General features: G+C 33.4%; 6 protein-coding genes across 6 annotated transcripts; 1 reads left to right on the forward strand and 5 right to left on the reverse strand.

Moving 5' to 3' along the window:
- Positions 1-1,033: 1,033 nt before the first annotated feature.
- On the reverse strand, positions 1,034-3,475 carry DFA_06414 (uncharacterized protein; the record flags this gene model as incomplete). The annotated part of the gene is made up of 1 exon (XM_004362058.1): positions 1,034-3,475. The coding sequence occupies one exon, from the start codon at positions 3,473-3,475 to the stop codon at positions 1,034-1,036; it is 2,442 nt and encodes an 813-aa protein (XP_004362115.1).
- Positions 3,476-3,845: 370 nt separating this feature from the next.
- Positions 3,846-6,562, reverse strand: DFA_06415 (uncharacterized protein; the record flags this gene model as incomplete). Its single annotated transcript, XM_004362059.1, has 4 exons — positions 3,846-3,984; positions 4,062-4,741; positions 4,817-5,482; positions 5,528-6,562. 4 exons carry the CDS (start codon positions 6,560-6,562, stop codon positions 3,846-3,848), a joined length of 2,520 nt encoding a protein of 839 aa, XP_004362116.1.
- Positions 6,563-6,846: 284 nt separating this feature from the next.
- On the reverse strand, positions 6,847-9,935 carry DFA_06416 (uncharacterized protein; the record flags this gene model as incomplete). The annotated part of the gene is made up of 6 exons (XM_004362060.1): positions 6,847-7,057; positions 7,152-7,890; positions 8,288-8,437; positions 8,463-9,475; positions 9,789-9,820; positions 9,885-9,935. 6 exons carry the CDS (start codon positions 9,933-9,935, stop codon positions 6,847-6,849), a joined length of 2,196 nt encoding a protein of 731 aa, XP_004362117.1.
- Positions 9,936-10,133: 198 nt separating this feature from the next.
- DFA_06417 (uncharacterized protein) lies at positions 10,134-12,260 on the forward strand (the record flags this gene model as incomplete). Its single annotated transcript, XM_004362061.1, has 4 exons — positions 10,134-10,274; positions 11,163-11,384; positions 11,467-11,642; positions 11,726-12,260. The coding sequence occupies 4 exons, from the start codon at positions 10,134-10,136 to the stop codon at positions 12,258-12,260; spliced, it is 1,074 nt and encodes a 357-aa protein (XP_004362118.1).
- Positions 12,261-12,323: 63 nt separating this feature from the next.
- On the reverse strand, positions 12,324-14,182 carry DFA_06418 (uncharacterized protein; the record flags this gene model as incomplete). The annotated part of the gene is made up of 4 exons (XM_004362062.1): positions 12,324-12,397; positions 12,546-12,581; positions 12,730-13,397; positions 13,539-14,182. 4 exons carry the CDS (start codon positions 14,180-14,182, stop codon positions 12,324-12,326), a joined length of 1,422 nt encoding a protein of 473 aa, XP_004362119.1.
- Positions 14,183-14,760: 578 nt separating this feature from the next.
- DFA_06419 (uncharacterized protein) lies at positions 14,761-18,241 on the reverse strand (the record flags this gene model as incomplete). Its single annotated transcript, XM_004362063.1, has 3 exons — positions 14,761-15,728; positions 15,796-16,498; positions 16,694-18,241. 3 exons carry the CDS (start codon positions 18,239-18,241, stop codon positions 14,761-14,763), a joined length of 3,219 nt encoding a protein of 1,072 aa, XP_004362120.1.
- Between the last annotated feature and the right edge of the window lie 85 nt (positions 18,242-18,326).

The raw sequence follows: 18,326 nt of genomic DNA on the forward strand, positions 1-18,326 counted from the left end.
AAGAGAATAAAAAAAAAAAAAAACAAAATGAAAGATAAATTTTGGAAGAAGAGGACTAAATTTCCAATAAATTCGAATGTAAAGTATTCAAATAAAATAAAATAAAATAAAATAAAAAGATTTGAATAATATTAATAACATTTATATTATATTTTGGGGTATATGAATATATTTTAACTTTAATAATATAAAAACTTAAAAGTTAAATATTTATTGAATTGAATAAATATTCTTATTTAACTTTTTCAAGAGTTCGATGATTTGATCCATTTTCGCATCTAAGTTATTCATTCGATCTTTATTTTCGGACAATTTTTCCATGATATGGTCTTGGTCCAGCTTTCTCTTTGGGAATCGATTTTCTCGCGGGTGGTGTGTTGGATAAGAGGAATGATCCGAGATTCGAGACTCTTTGAATTATGGTAGAGATAATCATTTGTTCTGTAGAGATAACCATCTAAAATCTCTTGAAGTCTCAAAAGAAGAAGGTTGGAAAATTGGGAGGTTTGGTTTTTGGGATTTGGTTGCAATGACAAGACAAATGGGGCCGATAGCCATATGTGGGCATGGGCATGACACTCTTTTAGATATGGATTGTTGCGCACACCCGTTTCCCATTGTCCATAGTTGATGACGATACGATCGGTTGCAGGGGGTTGAGAAGTTGGCAGGTCAAGATTGGCCTTCTCAAGTTGCACACAAAGCGACTGAGCATTGATCCAAAATTTCTCTCCCTTGACCATCTCAACATTGCTGTGAGTCACAGAGATGTTTGTATTTGAAATTGGATTAGGCATCATTCCAACGGGAGAGAACCGAGTAGCCGGGCAAGTCGATGAGGTTTTGGTTCCGATTGAGAATGGATTCCTTATACACGGATACTTGCACATGTGACGTTTACCTGTTTTAGTGTCCTCAACCAATTGTGAACAAGTCCATTCTCTGTGAAAGTATCTTGAGAATAAAAAAAAAAAAGTGATATGAATAATATTTATAAATAATGATATTATATTGTGGGGGTATTAAATGTAACTTAAAAGTTTTTTAATTTACAAAGAGTATGAGAACTTTGAGGTATACCATCTCCATTTGGATCATCATCATTGAAAAGATTAGATAGGTCTGGATGATTTGATTGCTTTAGTCCATCAATAAAAGAGTATTGATAGAAACTATAGTCTTCGTTAAATTGGAGTGATTGGAGTAACTTGATAAACGATGAGTATGCTTGAAAGTCTTGTTTGATTACAGTACACAAATCCAAATTAGGTAAAAACTTTTGTTTCTTTTTGTTTGGTTGTCTTTCTTCTTCTTCTTCTTCAAGTGTTATAAACTGAGATATATATTCTTCAGTGTATGAATATGAATTGGTTTTAATCTCTTCTTCAATATCCATGTTATATATCTCGAGTTGTGTGTACGATTCAAGATATTTTGTGTTTCCAGAATTGTCTAGGTAATAATCTTTGAATCTATTTTCTTCAAACAAAAGGTTGATTATCTGACCAAGAAAGAGCGGTTGATGTTCACCATCACTATCGCCTTCTTTGTTGCCGGGTACAGCTGGGATTGGGTCAATGGTCAAATAAGATGCCAAATGTTGAAACTGTGAATTGTTGAAATCATCCATTGCAATGATTGCACAACTGGTCATACTGATTTGTTGAGCTTCAAACATCTGGTATAACTGACGGTACAGTGTGTAGGGATACAGTGTTACGAAAACAACCATACCTTGAAACTCGAATCGGTTGAGAAACTGGTCAAAGTTTCGTCCACACAAGACTATTGTTTTGGGTTCGGTCAATGGGATCTTTTTAAGAGTAGCCGGAGCTGTCTTGCAATAACGGCATCTACCAAGTTGGGCAGACTTTCCAAGTGGTTGAGCACACTCACTACAATGTTTGTGGTGATGTGATGTCATGCAAAGCAAGCTAACCGTTTGCAGGCTTGCCCATACACAGTAGTTCCAAAGTGACTCTATCGAACCAATATCTACGTTTGTCCCATTACCAAGTTTGTGCTCGAGTTGTGAAATAGATATATTTTCCATTTGTTGACAGAGATTCGAGTCACTGTAGCATAGGGGCATTGGTTCTTCTCGGGTTGGATGAGATGATGGCATACGTTTTATAGACCTGCAAAATATATGTTTACAATGAATGTAGATATATTGTGGTTTGATACCTCTTGTTTTGTACTTGGCAATACGTTCATGTGGCACACTCGATCGTATTGTGGTGGGCAGATGAGGAACACAGTTTGTACGTGTTGCATAAGATTGTAATGCTCTTGGATGAACATACACATCTTGGCCATTATAAGCAACACAACAACAATCCAAGTCAAATCCAACTAATAATTCTTCGAGTGAATGGAATAGTGGGAGGATGATTGTAAATGGACCAATTGTAAATGTATTACATGTACGTTTGATTGTAATATCTGTGTGTCCTAGTTTTACCAAATAATCGTGTATCTGTTTGGTCAACTCGACTACTTTTCTTTGTCCATCGCTAACATTTTTGCAGATGATGAAAAAGTCATAGTCTCGGACTGTGTGTACTTCTACTCTTTTGTCTCTTGTATAGTCTGGCATACTCCCTTCAGAACGAGTTGGAAGCATATCAATACCTGATAAAGGGTCGATAAAAGGTCGTAATAGACGATTGATAGTGTTGTTGATCATCATTGGAAGTGAAAACTTGCTGACCAGTCGTCTCACCTCGCAAAAGTGTTTGTATCTTGACAACCAACCAATCCACTTTCTATCTAATGCTGAGAATGGACAACCACCAGCCAACCAAACCTCTGTACCATTATTATCACTCCACTTTATATTGTCGAGTAGTCCATCACACTTTATCGATATCAAATGTTTGTCAATCGACATTTTAAACAACTCTCTAGTCGGACAAATATATCTTGCATGATTATGATTGATAAATGTAATATCATCGGATACATATCCATCCTTTTTATAAACATTGATTAGAGGTACTATTGGCATATTTAGTTTACCATAGTCTTTATCATTTGATGACTGTGCATAATATTTTTTAAGTTGTTGTTGTTGTCTTCTAACGATAAAGTGCATTTCATAAGCTTGTTCTATTAATTTATCTGTCGATCTACTATTTCTTGCAATGAGTCGTTGAATGATCATATCTCTAACAACACTAATCTTGTCTCTATCTATATAACTAAATAGAATAGAGAATAGAGTCGTTTCAGTCTCTAGATTAATCTTTTTGATGATGTCGTAACTGTAGCTAGGATAGTATTTTCCTTCTTTACTCTCTATTTGATCAATGTAACCTATCATCTCTGTTATCATCCTATCATAAAAAAAGATCGATGTTGTTTGAGGGATGTGAAACCTATTGATCTCTTTTGCTAAACCTTTGATTGAATTCCATATACCCTTCATCTCATCTATTTCTTCACATTCTTTAAGGTGATCCTCTGACCACATGTTTGTATATATATACAAATAGATATATAGATAAATAGATAGAGACAAAAATATGAAGGAAGGTGATGATATGAATTCAAATCAAGAGAGAGTGAGATATGATAATCAACAAACAAGCATACTTGGAATTTTTTTTTACACTTCATCTGGGCACGATGAACCTTTCTTCTTATTTTTACAAAAATATGAATTCATATCATCACCTTCCTCCATCCTTTCTATTATACGATTATATATATATATATTTTACTATTACTTTAATTGATTTATTATTTTAAAATAATTCTAGAATAAATTATTAATTAATTAATTTAATCCATTTTGCAATTATAATAATTTATAGTACTAATTAATTAATTAATTAGTTAATTTAATCAGCCCTTGAACTTGCAAAGAAAAAAGTATCTTGTAAAATAATATCGGTCATGTCTTGTAAATTGTAAACTTTAAAGTTTTTGATCTCTGGATCACCAACTAAAAATAATCGAGTTGCATTCATTTGAATGGCGCTAAAATAATAAATAATAAATAAATATGTTAATTAATTTGAATAGATATTATGTATATATATTTGTTTATGACATACAATAAATAATTTAAATGTCCTATTGGTTGCCTAAAAATCTTTTCAGAACTACAGAATAACACACCACCCAAATTAAAGCAGTCATCCCAAAGACGGTTGAGAGACTCGAGTCGTTCGACGGGATCGGTGATCTGTGCAAAATCGGATTGGTAGTCTTCATAGATGCGATAGTACCTCGATGACTTTGGGAAACAATAGTCAAAGTTGATGAGCATCATGGTTTCGAAAAAGAATGGTGGTGTCCCCGATATACGGTCAAACATCTTGGGAGACGGTATGAAAAAGGTTGCCACGCAATACGCCGTCATTAAATAGGCTGATGCGTGCCAACTAGATGCGATTGGCTTCTTTGTTAAAATTCTCGGTGTCGAGGGTGAAAATATCGATGACAGTGATTGCATTGCTTCATTCCATCTATTTGTTAATTTAAATATTGAATTAATTAATTCCTTATTACTAATATTATTATTGCCTGTTGTTGTTGTTTGATTTAATTTTAATTGATTTGAAAATTGTAAACAATCATTATAAATCGATTCATATAATGATTTAACCTTGTCAACCTTTTTATCCATATATTGTTGTACGGTAGGTGCAACATTTAATAATGTCTTGTAAGCTTTAATATCTTTTCTTCTTATAATTGATACTCTTTTATAAATCTCTAATTTTTTAATAATCTAAAAATTAAATAGAAATATTAATATTATTATTTAATTATTATTTTGTTTTGAATATATATTGATTTGATTTACCTCATTTAAAACAGTTAAAAGTGGAGAAATATTTGGAGATTTTGAAATAAATGATAAATTGAATGCCGATGGATTACAAGTATTGAGATAGTATTGTTGACTGTTATTGGAACATGCCATCATCCAGAGTAAGAGATACTCTTGGTTGTTGTAATCTAGGATGGTTTGAAAGATTGGATCTTCGTAGATGGCGAGACGTAGTCGACGTGTAAAGTTGGAGATACCGTTGAGAGTGAACCGTTGCAGCATGGTACCTGTCTGGTAACTGCGCAGGTCACCACCAAAAGCAGTACGGTAGTGTCCGAGATAGGCACTAGAGTTGGAGAGGATGGTTGTGAAAAGACCGAGTAGTGAAAAGGGTGGTGGTTGAAGATTGCCAGCATGCATCGTGCAATAGGCTGCATGCTGTGTCTCGAGCATCTCAAACAACGTTTTCATCTCGGTCAGCTGGCGTATAGCCGACTCTATCGTAACGGCCGAATACACACGATACGCCATCTCATCGTGTGTCGCACGGTATATCGACCGCACCTTCTTGACACGACTCGACATGAACGGTGTAAAAAACAGTTGGAATACCAAATCGTTGACGAGGCACTTGTAAAAGGCCGATATTGCATCGAGGTCGTTTGCAAAGCCCATCCAGTTGGTCATGTAGTGTGCACTCTGAAACAAAGGTGACTTGGCCACAAACTGGCTTGTATTTCGTACATTCCAGAGCAGATGGTTGTTGGCAACCACCGACGTCACATAATCCTCTATACCAAACGTGTAATGACTGTATTGGGTCGAGTTCAAGTCAGACACCAACATGGTCGACATTTTAGTCATGGTCTCTTGCAACTCTAAATACATTGCAACTTGTCTTGTAATATCATACATTGATGAATGTAGTCTTATGTACGACACCTTGATATGATCACGCAGCGTCAATGGAAGTCCATCCAAAATACCATGCCATGGTCCTTCCAACAAAGTATTCAACTCTTCACGATAATGTGATGTCGTAGATGTACTAGTACACGACAATGCACTCAATATACTACAACTACTCATACTTGATACTATCTCTTCTCCACTACATTGTTGTTGTTGTTGTTGTTGTTGCGACGATTGTGTTTGTTGTTTAATAGTCAGCTGAATAATAGTAGATTGTGAAGAAGATGGAGGTGAACATGATATAGTACCATAATCATGTTGTTCATCAACATGAGCATGTGGATGAGTAAGAGTAGTAGTATGATTATTCTGAAGTTGAATTGATGGTGTAGTTGATGGTGTAGTCGAACTACTAATACTACTGTTAGTTGGAGATACTAGTGTATTTGAATTTGTTGTAGTACAACTAGGTGTAGTTGGAAGTGAACTCGAATAATGATGATAAAGTAATTTATTACTACTATTCTTGTGAAGCAATAGATTGGATGAAGAAGATGCAGACGATGACACTGAAGAAGTAGGTGAAGAAAAGTCTATAGAGGTATCTAAACTTCTCGGTGTAGTGACCAATGACGACGAAGATGAAGATGAAGGTAGCACCCTCATCATACGTTGTTTCTCTTCTATCACTACATAACAATCATCCTCCTCCTCATCAATACCATCATCATCATCATCTTGATTATTCTTCTCTGTCTTTAAATAATGTATTAACTTTTCAAAAGTTTGTTTTTGTTCCTTTTGTTGTTGTTGTTGGTGTTTGTGTTGATGTTGAGGGGTAGGGTTGTGGGTGTTGGTATAATTCATTATGAATCTACCCCCTTCTCTATATCTATATTATCTTATTATTAGTATTTGTATATTATTATTATTATATGTATTTATAGATAGATTAATAATATTATGTGGAGGTGCGTCGATTGGTTCATCATTGGGTTTTGAGGTTGAAAGAATAAAATCGGCGGCAGAATCTGCAACTTTTTATTATTATTATTTTTTTTGTTTTTATTTTTTTTTTGAACCAGGACAAGACTCTTGCAAGAACATCAGGCGATTACTCTTTTTTTTTTAATTAGTATTTATTTATTTATTTATTTGTATCGGATACAAATAATGGAAGCACAGTATAATAGATAACTCGGAGTTAGAGCATAGAGGGTCTTGAGATGAATCATCTTGGTGTCACCCTTTAACACGACGTCTTTGTAGACATTGACAACTTTTGGTATTGACACCATCGCAGATACCAACATGGGATAGTTCCGATAATGTAGTGACAAGAAAACAATCAATGCATGATAACTATAGATTAGTAGATAGAAAGTAGTTAATGAATGAATGAATGAATAATGAATGTATGTAAGATATCTTCTTTGGTCTTCTGACTTTTACGTACCAAAATAATAAAAAAAATATAAATCTAATAGAATTCTTTTTCCCAAGTAGAATGTTTAGTGTTATGATACCGGCTTTGGCATCGTCGTCGATATCTCTATGGTATCCTGAAATGAGACAAGTTGTGATGAATAGTGCCACCAAAGGACTGTATACTATGAACCACTTGTCTGGTAGGTGGTTGGTAAAGAGACAATAGTAAACTGACATTGTCATGAATATGTAGAATACAAAATTTAATGGTCCCAGTGCAATATATTTAAGGGGTGTGTAAGTGATGGCTATTATTGATAGACCCAAGCAATAACTTTTAAACACTTGTTTAAGCCATTCCGTTTCACCATGACAAAACATAGTGAGTATGTAGGTACTTGCGAGCATCGAGACAAAAGAAAAGAGAATGCATTTTTTGTGTCTGCCAAGTGACATTTTGTCAAATAGTGTTCTGTCACATGCTGTCTTGGGGTCGTCCACTCCAGAGATAAAGTCAACATAGGTGTTGATCGAATAGTATAGTGAATGACCAAAAAAGGATACCATAAACAACAGACAAAACATTAGAATATAATGTTGTCCCATCGGATCTTTTGGCAAGTATACATTTCCACTACCAATTGCTATAGATATTGATGTTATAATATATAATATAATTGGTGGAAATGCATATAATCTAGATGCATCGATATATGATTTTATTATTCCATTCATAGCTATATTATTTTCTTCTAATCTATCTATCTCTTTAATTAATTATTCTACTATAGTTGAATGAAAAAACATATTTTATTTTCTCTCTCTCCCTTTACAACAATTAGTATTAATATTTGTTATTATTGTATCTAATTTTAGATTTTCAATTATATTTATTTAAATTCAATCGGAATTTACACAACACACTGCCCATTCACCACAATTTTTTTTAGAATGTACGTTGTACGTGTGTGAAAACAGGTAACAATATAAATACATGTAAATTTTTATTTTTATTTATTTATTTTTATTTATTTGTATTTAAAAAATTTAAAATTTCAATTCTATTTTCTAGATTACAATTATATTGCGTTCCAGATTTGATAGATTGAAAATGGGTTTGATCAATGGTCATTGATTGTAACCATTGGACAGACCCATACATACCAATTAGGAAACAAGCTTCTTTGGTTTGTATTTCAAGTTGAATGCCTAGTGACATGGCCAGCTTCATCATTTCAACATCCATCGATTGTATTAATTGGTCTCCATCAAATACACTGGGTAGTGGATGCATTTTTTCTAATTGACTATTCCCTATAGAGATATTGTACCAACTCACATCGACCAGATTGTACAGCAATACGACCCATCATTTTAAAAAATGATTGGATCGTTTCTGGATGATGTTGGTCATTCAATAGGAAATAATCGATCATTTCCTTGGCTTGTTGATCATCTTGTACAAATTCACCTGGGAGGATTGGTAGATGAAACCGATCTTCCAATACCCTAGCCATATCGGCAGAGTTTACTGGTATTGGTTTCACGTCAAGTGACCAAAATAAAAAGTTTGTTTTGGCAAGGAATTTATGTGCCAACGTTGACTGTCCCTCCCACATTAATTTCTGAATGACTGCCAAATGTAATTGTAATGGTATGTTGAAATGATCGGCCAAATACTCTAAATGACTCCACATTTCCTTTTTAATCATTTTTGGAACCAATGATGCAACTCTCACATCGCTAAATGTTATTCTTGGTGCATAAGGAAGAGTTGATAATCTATCAACCAAAAATCTAAAAACATCTAGATCTTTGGATTCCAAACCAATAATTTGGTAACCCGCCACTTGTTTTTTTTGTAATTGTTCAGCCAAACCAAGAATATGATTATATGTTTGTTGTACCAATTTTAAATTACCATATTTACATATAATTTCCAAACCACATCTTTTTAATAAATATTTAATTAATTCTTCACTATTATTATTATTTTGATTAATATTAATATCTTGATTAATTTTTTGGAATAATAAATAATTAAAATATTTTGATTTTGGTATTTGATTAGGGGATGATACTTTTTCATATTGATAACAGAGTTCAATAATCCAAAATATATAATATAATGGTGTTGTCAATTGTTGTTGTTGTGATGAAAAGAGTGATTTGATCTCATTATGTATTACAGTTTTATCTATTTTAAAATTATTATTATTATTATTATTATTTTGATTATTATTATTACAATGATCGATTAATGTTGATAAAGATTGATAATGTAATTGTATACTATTGTCCAAGTCAACATTCTCTTTTAATTTTTTACATTCACGATAATGTATAAAATAACTTTTTAGAAAACTATTTACATTTAATGGATAGAGTGGGATGACTAGATCAATGTTGGTGGTCCAATATTGATAGATTTGGCCTGAAAACAGACGGTTTAATAGGTTGGTCGAGTACATTGGTCCCAGTCTATTGACAAGGTATGTAATAGTGTCTCGGGCAATTTGGTTGTTATGGTGAGGCTTCTTGGTGCACCCATAGGCAACAATCGGGTTGATTGCGATTGTTGTGGTACATAGGTGGTCCATCTTTGTCTTTCCAATATCAACGTCTATTAAATGGTCCAATAATTCAATTCGACCATTTAAAATACACGATCGTATCAGTGTCACCATCATCCCTTGTCTATCTTCAATATGATTTATCATATCAAAGATGGTTTGCTTTTCTCCTTGTCCTTGAAAATTACACCACTTTGTAATCTTTTGAAAGATTGTGAAATGATTGGACTTGTGGCCATGATGACAAGTGGTCACGATAAATTCGGTAAACAATCTCCACACTTGTACATTGCCGTGATTGGCAATTAGTGATTCTAGAAAGTCTCCGCCACCAATGTTAACTATGAAGAAAAATGGTTCAAAGAGATGTTGTTGTGTTGAAAGAAGAAGAGTGACTAGTTGAGGGTCACTTATAGTGGTTGTTGCCTGTACCATCAATGTCACATCACAATGATCGTTTATCTTTGGACGTCCATCCTCATCATCATCATCATCATCATTCTTTGACACCTCCAATATATCTTTTAAAATTACATAGTATCTATTTAATATCAAGAAGGTTAAATCTTGATATAAATGTATGTACCTCTTATTAGGTAATCTATCTATCCTTCTTCTCTCGAAAGATCTTGGTACATGAGCACCCAGAAACTCTAAATCATTGCGCAAACACTTATACTCTTATTATAGGGTTATTGTTGTTGTTGTCGTTAGAGTTCGACATGTCGATGATGAAACTTTATAATAACAAACATAGTATTTTAATCTTACAATAAAGCAGAATTTTCTTAAGAAACCTGAGAGAGCCCACTACAAAAAAGTAAATTCATTCAAATATCTTTTCCACAATCATGAAAAATAATAACCAACAAATAATTAAAGATAGTAATAATAATACAGATATTATTAGAAAAAGATAGAAACGGTCAGTCTCATAAAATTACACATCTTACAATCCTTCATTGGATATGAGGAATTTTTCCCTTTCCATTTACGTCAGCACGATCGTTTTTTTTACTTGATTTGATTTGTTTGTTCTTTTGAGTAGTAACCTAGGATAATCCTATCTTGAGGATTTAAAATAAACCCAAATTGATTTAAAAATAAAAAGTGGATACTTTTTTGATAATATCTTTGACAAGATATTTATTTAAATTATTTTTGGGATCCCCCGAAAAATCAGCTCCGACCTGTAAAGGGACCTCGCCAAACATCAATCAGGTAACTTATTTAAAGAGCACATGTGGAGGTGATGTTGTTCATCATTAATTAATTATCTTTTTATCTTACATCATCATCAAAAAATGAAAATCATTGCAACTTTTTTAATATTATTTGTTGCTTGTGTGGTATGTCAGTTATTCCTCTTCAAAGAAGAAGATTGAAAAGAGGATAACGGATAACAATTAACCTAACTATTTTCAATCAATATCAATATCAATATATTATGATAATCATTCTTTTAGTTTTCTCAACCACAAGCTCTTCAATACTTTATTACCACTCAACCTGGAGTCTACAACTATGCAATCCTCAGATTGAGTGATGGTACCACTCTCGACAATTCCACATTCACCGCTCCCTACTTTAACCCATGGGGCTATCTATCCACCAATGATACTGACAATGTACTTATTTTGGGTTCTGCTCCTCAAGTAGGTCTCCAAGTCAAATCATATTCTGTTCAAGTAGGTGCATGATTCAAAAAGGTCAGAAATCAATTTCTAAATATTAATTATCCTTTATCTTTTTGTTTGTGTACTTTTTTAGACCAATTCTTTGACAAATGTTTACGATGGACAATCCCAATACAGTTTTAGTTTTAAGATTCAACCAATTGTTTGGGATCCAGTATCTCTAGTTGCCTCTGTTGCTGGTTTAAGCATGGCCAATGAATATGGTGCACTTGCCATTATTCAATTTGGTTTTGGTCAACAAACTCCAAAGTAAGTTATAAACAAAGAAATGATTTCGAAATTAATTGGGTAATAATAATAATCTTTTTTTTTTTACTACTACTTTTTTTTAGATCTGCCATTAACTTGGGTGTTCAAGGAGGAACTTTTAATACTGCACCAATTGGTGCCTATGATGGATCTAACTATTACTATATCTACTATAATATGGGTGCTACTATCGGACTTGTCAAATACTCGTTCAAGGATTACACCTTTTCCAAGACTGTACTCAACCAAGAGGGTGGTGATATAGTTGGTAGCCAATCACTCTTTTTCTACAATAACCAAATCTATTTGGCCTCTGTCTACTCCAAGGTAGGTGTTACCATCTCTACCATCAACTATCAAACCGGAGATATCGCAATCATCTACTCTGACTCGAATATCAAAAAGGGATTCACACAAACCATCCAAACATTTGTCTTTGACCAAGACACTGGCTCAATTATCATCCTCAACGTCGAAAATGATAACCTCTATGTCGATATCTTTGATGTCACCACTGAAACTGTCACCTCGTCTATTTTAGACAACACCATTCCACCCAATACCAATACTATTGCAGTATCTACCTATACCATCCCATCTGCTTCTTTTTCAAATTAAATAAATAAATTTAAATTAAAATGATTTATCATTTATCATTAATTAATATTATCGCGTGGAACTTTAGTAACTTGCAGTGTCATCCCACAGCCCCTGTGCCTCATCATCATCATCATTCTTTGACATCTCCAATATATCTTTTAAAATTAACTACAACTATTAAAGGCTCCATCTGACCGAACCACATCTCAAGATCATTGATGTACCTTCACTGTAACGCAACTTGTTGCAAACAAACAAGTGTGCGGTCTGACACTCACAATTGGTTCATGCTGATTGACAAACAAACTGTAGATGGAGGATTCATCAAACAAGATAAATCTAAACAATTATATATTGTTATTTAGACGTTATACATTCATTATCATTTTCGCACCTTTCAGTTGGAAAATTAAATGAATTGAATAGGCTCACTGAGCCTTATTATCAATTTATTATTTAATATTCTCGCTAGTTTGTTAACTTTTACTTGCTCCACTTCCACTTCCACTTTCATAGAAACCTTTTACTGCGTTGAAATTAAAATTGGTATTTGTAAATGTATTATTTTGTAAAGTGAAAGAAGATGAGGATGAGGGATCAATCAAGGTGGATTGATCAATATTATTATTATCGTTATTATTATTTTCATTATTATTATCGTTTCCATCTTGATCTTCTGGAGGATAAGCGTGTTGAAGAAAAGATACAACATCTAAATATCCATTAGATCTAGCGACATTGATGGCAAAGCTTGAACACCCTTCAGTACGATGTTGGTAGAGAAAGGATACGACCGAGATGTGGCCATTCATAGCGGCGCAGTCCATGGCTCGAGAAGTGCACCCCTCTGTACGATTCTGATGAAGAAAGGATACAACCGAGATGTGGCCATTCATCGCCGCCATGTCCATAGCTTCAGTTGTGCACCCTTCTCTCCGATTATGGTGTAGCCACGACACGATTGCCAGTCTTCCTTTTTCACTTGACCAGTCCATCGCATCAGTTGTACACCCCTCGCTTCTATTATTATGTAACCATTGTAATACATCCATTCTACCAAATTCCGCGGCTTTATCCATCGCCCATTTTGTGCACCCTTCACTTCTATTATTATGAAGGTATGATACTATAGAAAGATGTCCTCCTTCTGCAGCCCTAATAGAATCGGAATATATAAAGAATATATATATATATATTTAAATTAATTTATGGGGATGTTAATCATTATTATTATTCTTGAATCTATCTATCTATCTAACTATCTAATGTTTCAATGAATAATTGTGTGATATTTACCAATCCATTGCATCCACAGTACAACCTTCAGTTCTATTTTTATGTAACCATTCTATTATTTCTAATCTGCCGTACTTGGCGGCCAATGCCATGGCTTGACTTGTACACCCTTCCGATCTATTTACATGTAGCCAATCAACTATGTGCAAGTGGCCTGCACCACTAGCATTGTCAATTGCCTTTGCGGTGAGTTGAACGTCCTCTGGGAACTCTTTAATAATGTATTGTATAATATCTAGGTTCCCATTTCGTGCAACTTCGTCTAGCATCCAATCCTTGGGTAGAAAACAGTCACGTGACCATTCGACCAAATGTTTGAGTGTGTGGAGAGTGGCGTTTCTGTGCAGACAGTATCGATTGATCGATTTGAGTCTGTAGAGATAGTATACACTCTTTGCATCTGGTAGATAGTGCTTGATAAAGTCCCAAGGCAACGCATACTCTCCGACCATTGCCAACCGCTCTTCTTTCTTGGTGTCTAATGACTCGAGTATCAAGTCTCGTCCCTTTGCATATTTAGGTACCGCTTCGAATGGTTCAGATGTCTCTCCCAACCTACTAGTCAACCAAGATATATCGTTAAAGATTCGATTTCGAATCACCTTGTTTCTAAATATCTCTAGAAATATGTTTGTTGTTGTCATTTAAGATATCTCTTTTAGAAAATTAAATTAAAACTATTAAATAAGATAATGATGATGATGATGATAATGATGATAATAATGATGCGTAGTAATGTAATGAATATATTAAATTATACAAAAAAAAAGAGAGAAGAAGATATGAATAATGCGTTATAGTTCTTGATATAAGTATGAGAGGTTTGAGAATCGATCGGTATATAGATAGGATAGATAGTGTTTATAAATAAATTGTAGTAGTAAAAGGGGATTTCAGTGCATGGTGTTTGTGTAAAAGAGAAGAAAGTTAATTTAAATTAGGCTAGCTTCTTTCTCTTTTTTGGTAAAGAAACTTTGCATCATCATTCGGTTGGCTTTCAGTCAGTTGGTCGATTTTTTTTTTTTTTTTAATTTATTGTCGACGTCCAGCTCTCTCTCCAATTTCATAGTGACTCACCCTTGGTATAGGATCACTTAATCAATTCACTCAGTGATCCAATGATTACCTCCTCTTTGATCATCATCATCATCATCATCATCATTTAGTAAAGGTGACAGTGTTTGAAGAAAAAGATATTTTATATTTATTTATTTATTTATTATTAATCCTTGAACAAATCGATGACCCCAGTTACAAAACATTTGATTGATGATTTTGAATGAGGTTTAAAATACAAGTGTTGGTAATAAATCTGTGATAATGGTCCATCAATGATTAAATATTGTAAGGTTGTACTTTCCAACAATGAATCGAAAATCTCTGTTGAAAATCGGTTGTTTGCTATATTTAATACTTTGATGGATTTGTTTTGTTTAAATGCCATCACCAACTCGGAACTTGGTTGAAAATAATTCCAACTTATATCTAGAGATTTGATTGTCTTTGTGGTCATTAGTAATTTACATAATAATGGAATGTATTCTTGAACCAAAGTACCGTTATTTAATATTAAAGTTGTAATACTTTGATTGAGACAAAGAGTTGAAAAGAATAGAGGTGAAATGATATTTGGAAGCTTTGACAGTGAAAGAAGTTCAACCTTATTATTTTCCCTCCAAATTGATGCAAATGATGATGCTACTCTTTCCAATGATGCAGATTCTAATATAATCTCACCTGATACTAATTTTTTCTCTCTTCCATTTCTTATTAGTGCCATTGGATGAATTCCATGACAACTTTCCAACCAAAGTTGTTTCAAGTTTGAATGGTTGCTGAGATTAAAACAAAGTTCATTCCAATCTTCTACTGTATCTTTGGTTCTCTGGAGGTTATCATCACCATTACCACCACCAACACCACATGATCTACATTTATATTGGATTGGATGACCATCATTTGATAATTCATTTTCCAAATGACATGTGATGATACCAACTTTTAGACTTTGAATATACTTGAATGAATCACAATTTACAATGTGTTTTAAATATGATAGTTCGACATAATCATATGCAATATTGATATGACGAACTAAAGATAGATGTTGGAATAACGATGGGTAATCGAAATGGACATTTCTATCTTTACACAATAGTTTAAAGTTGTTTGGTTTCATATAATCAAGTACTTGATGAAAACTAGTGACAATTGATTGGTCAAGATTATTCAGGTTGTATATGTTGGTTATTGTTACATTTGGTTGGTCCATCTAAAGATAATGAGAGATTATTAATAACGTCAGCTGGCCACTCTAACCTCCACCCATTTTCATCCATTTCTATATCCAAATTAACTTGAATGTATGGGAATGCATCAATGACCTGTTTGATTTCTCTAATAGATTTGGTGTCCACTGAATTCTTCTTTGCAACAATATCGATTGACCTTAGTTTTGGTAGTAAAAGAGGTAATCTTGTATAATCAAAATCGGTGGTATAGTTTGGTGCATCACGTTCATCATAATATTTACTTTTAATCTTCCATTTTAGATAAGATACAGTAGTATCTGATGATGATGATGATGATGATAATGAAAAGTAAGATTCTTTAAACGGACCAACTATCTTTATACTTGATGATACTATTTGACGAGACACCTCCATCCACCATTTCGATACTAATGCAATACTACCAAGTTGTTTGAATGTAGAAAACTTGTTGTTTTGTTTCTTGGGTCTATTGTTGATCATTAGATATGATAGTTGAAGAGATGTTATGTGTTTGAACATTTCTTTATCATCACAATTCGAATTGTAATGACGACTTTTGAAATCATGAATCACATAGTCAATGATAATAGATTGAATGTATTTCGATAATGTTGTTGTTGTTGTTGTTGTTGTTTTGTTGATCATATATCCTAGGATGAATGATTGATTATATTTGAAGTGAATAATCTAAAGGAATTATTCAAAATGGTCAACGTTTGTTTTTTTTTCAAATAGTTTGTAATCAAATAATTATTATTTATTAGAGTGAGGGTATATCCCTATAACTATAAACCAGTTATACTTTATTAATTAATTAATTAATCGGCATTTAATCAATGATTTTGATTGACTAAAATATAAATGTTGATTTTGAATTTCTACCAAATCCTCGTTGACTGTTAAATATTGGATAGAGTCACTCTCCAACAATGAATCAAATAATAAATTAGATTTAAAATGGTTTCCTCTAATATCCAATATTTTAATCGATTTGTTTTTTTTGAATGCCATTGCCAACTCGACTGTCAATTCCAAATGATTATTGCTAATTGTTTGATTAGTCAATAATAATTGAGAGAATGATGGAATGTATTCTTCTACCAATGTACCATCTGTCAATATTAACGTTGTAATACTTTGATTGTGACAAAGAGTTGAAAAGAAATGTGGTGAAATGGTGTTTGGATGATTTGACAATGCAAGTAGTTCGATGCTGTTGTTGACCTTCCAAATCGATGTAAATGAGGATACTGTATTTTCAATTGGAACTGGTTCAACTGCTATTACATCATGTACTGATATTCCAATTCCAAATCCATGTCCTTGTGGATTGCTCAACGATAGCTTTTTCAATGTTGAATGGGTTGAGAGATTGTAACAAAGTTCATCCCAATCAGATACCGCGTCGACGCCTGTTTGTACCAGTACTGCAAGATGTGTGATGGGTCCAACTCGCAGAGTCTCAATATTCTTAAATACATTGCAATTGACTATATGTTTTAAATGAGCTACTTGGACAAAATCATATGCAATACTAACATGCTTGACAGTCTTGAGATGTTGGAATATTGATTCGAGATCGAAATGTGTAATTGGACACACTAGGTTAAAATAGGTTGGTTTCAAGTCATCAAGCATCCTATGAAAACAGTCGACTAGCTGTGCATCCAGACCACCAAGACTATCTCTGTTTGTTACCACTACTATTGGTTGTTTGTGAAATGATATATGATCATTGCCAATGGGCCATTCTATTTGTTTGGCATGCCAATCAAACTTGATAGCTCGATCCTTTGAATCAATGGTGATCTCCAAATTAACTTGAATGTGTGGAAATAGGTTGATTACTTGGACGATTGCTTTAATAGCTTCATTATCCAAACACTCTCCATAGATATTGAGTGTATGTAGGTTTGGTAGTAATCTAGGTAACCTTGTATAATCAAACTCGGTATAGGTTGGTAATGGTTTGCCATCATGATATAGCCCTCGACTAAATACCTTCCATTTTAGAGTTGTTACAGCTGATCTATTGGATGATAATGAAAAGTAAGACTCTTTCAATGGACCAACCAACTCTATACTTTTTGATGTTATTTGAATAACAACTTTCATCCACCATTTTGATACTAACGCAATACACTTTAGTTGTTTGAATGTAATATATTGATTTTGTTTTTCTAGAGGTTTGTTTACACCCATCATCATCATCATCTCTGATTCTTGATGATATCTAAACTGGAACAATCCACAGTCATCATCATCATCATCATCATAATGTCGTTCAAAATCATGACCGTGAATCAACATGTCAATGATCATTGATTGTACGTATTTTGGGAGTTCACTACATGTACTATCATCATCGCCATCATCATTTGATATGTTTTCCTTTAGCTGCTGATCTGTTGTTTTTGTTGTTGTTAACATATTAGTTGTCAAACATTCACTTCAAGTATACTATAGTTAGTTTGTACTATTAATATTTAATAGAACAACAATTAGAAGTACGTAT

The sequence above is a fragment of the Cavenderia fasciculata genome (genome assembly GCF_000203815.1).
Source record: "Cavenderia fasciculata unplaced genomic scaffold Scf_Dfasci-G-p-12c09.r1-3, whole genome shotgun sequence".
Taxonomy (NCBI): Eukaryota; Evosea; class Eumycetozoa; order Acytosteliales; family Cavenderiaceae; genus Cavenderia; species Cavenderia fasciculata.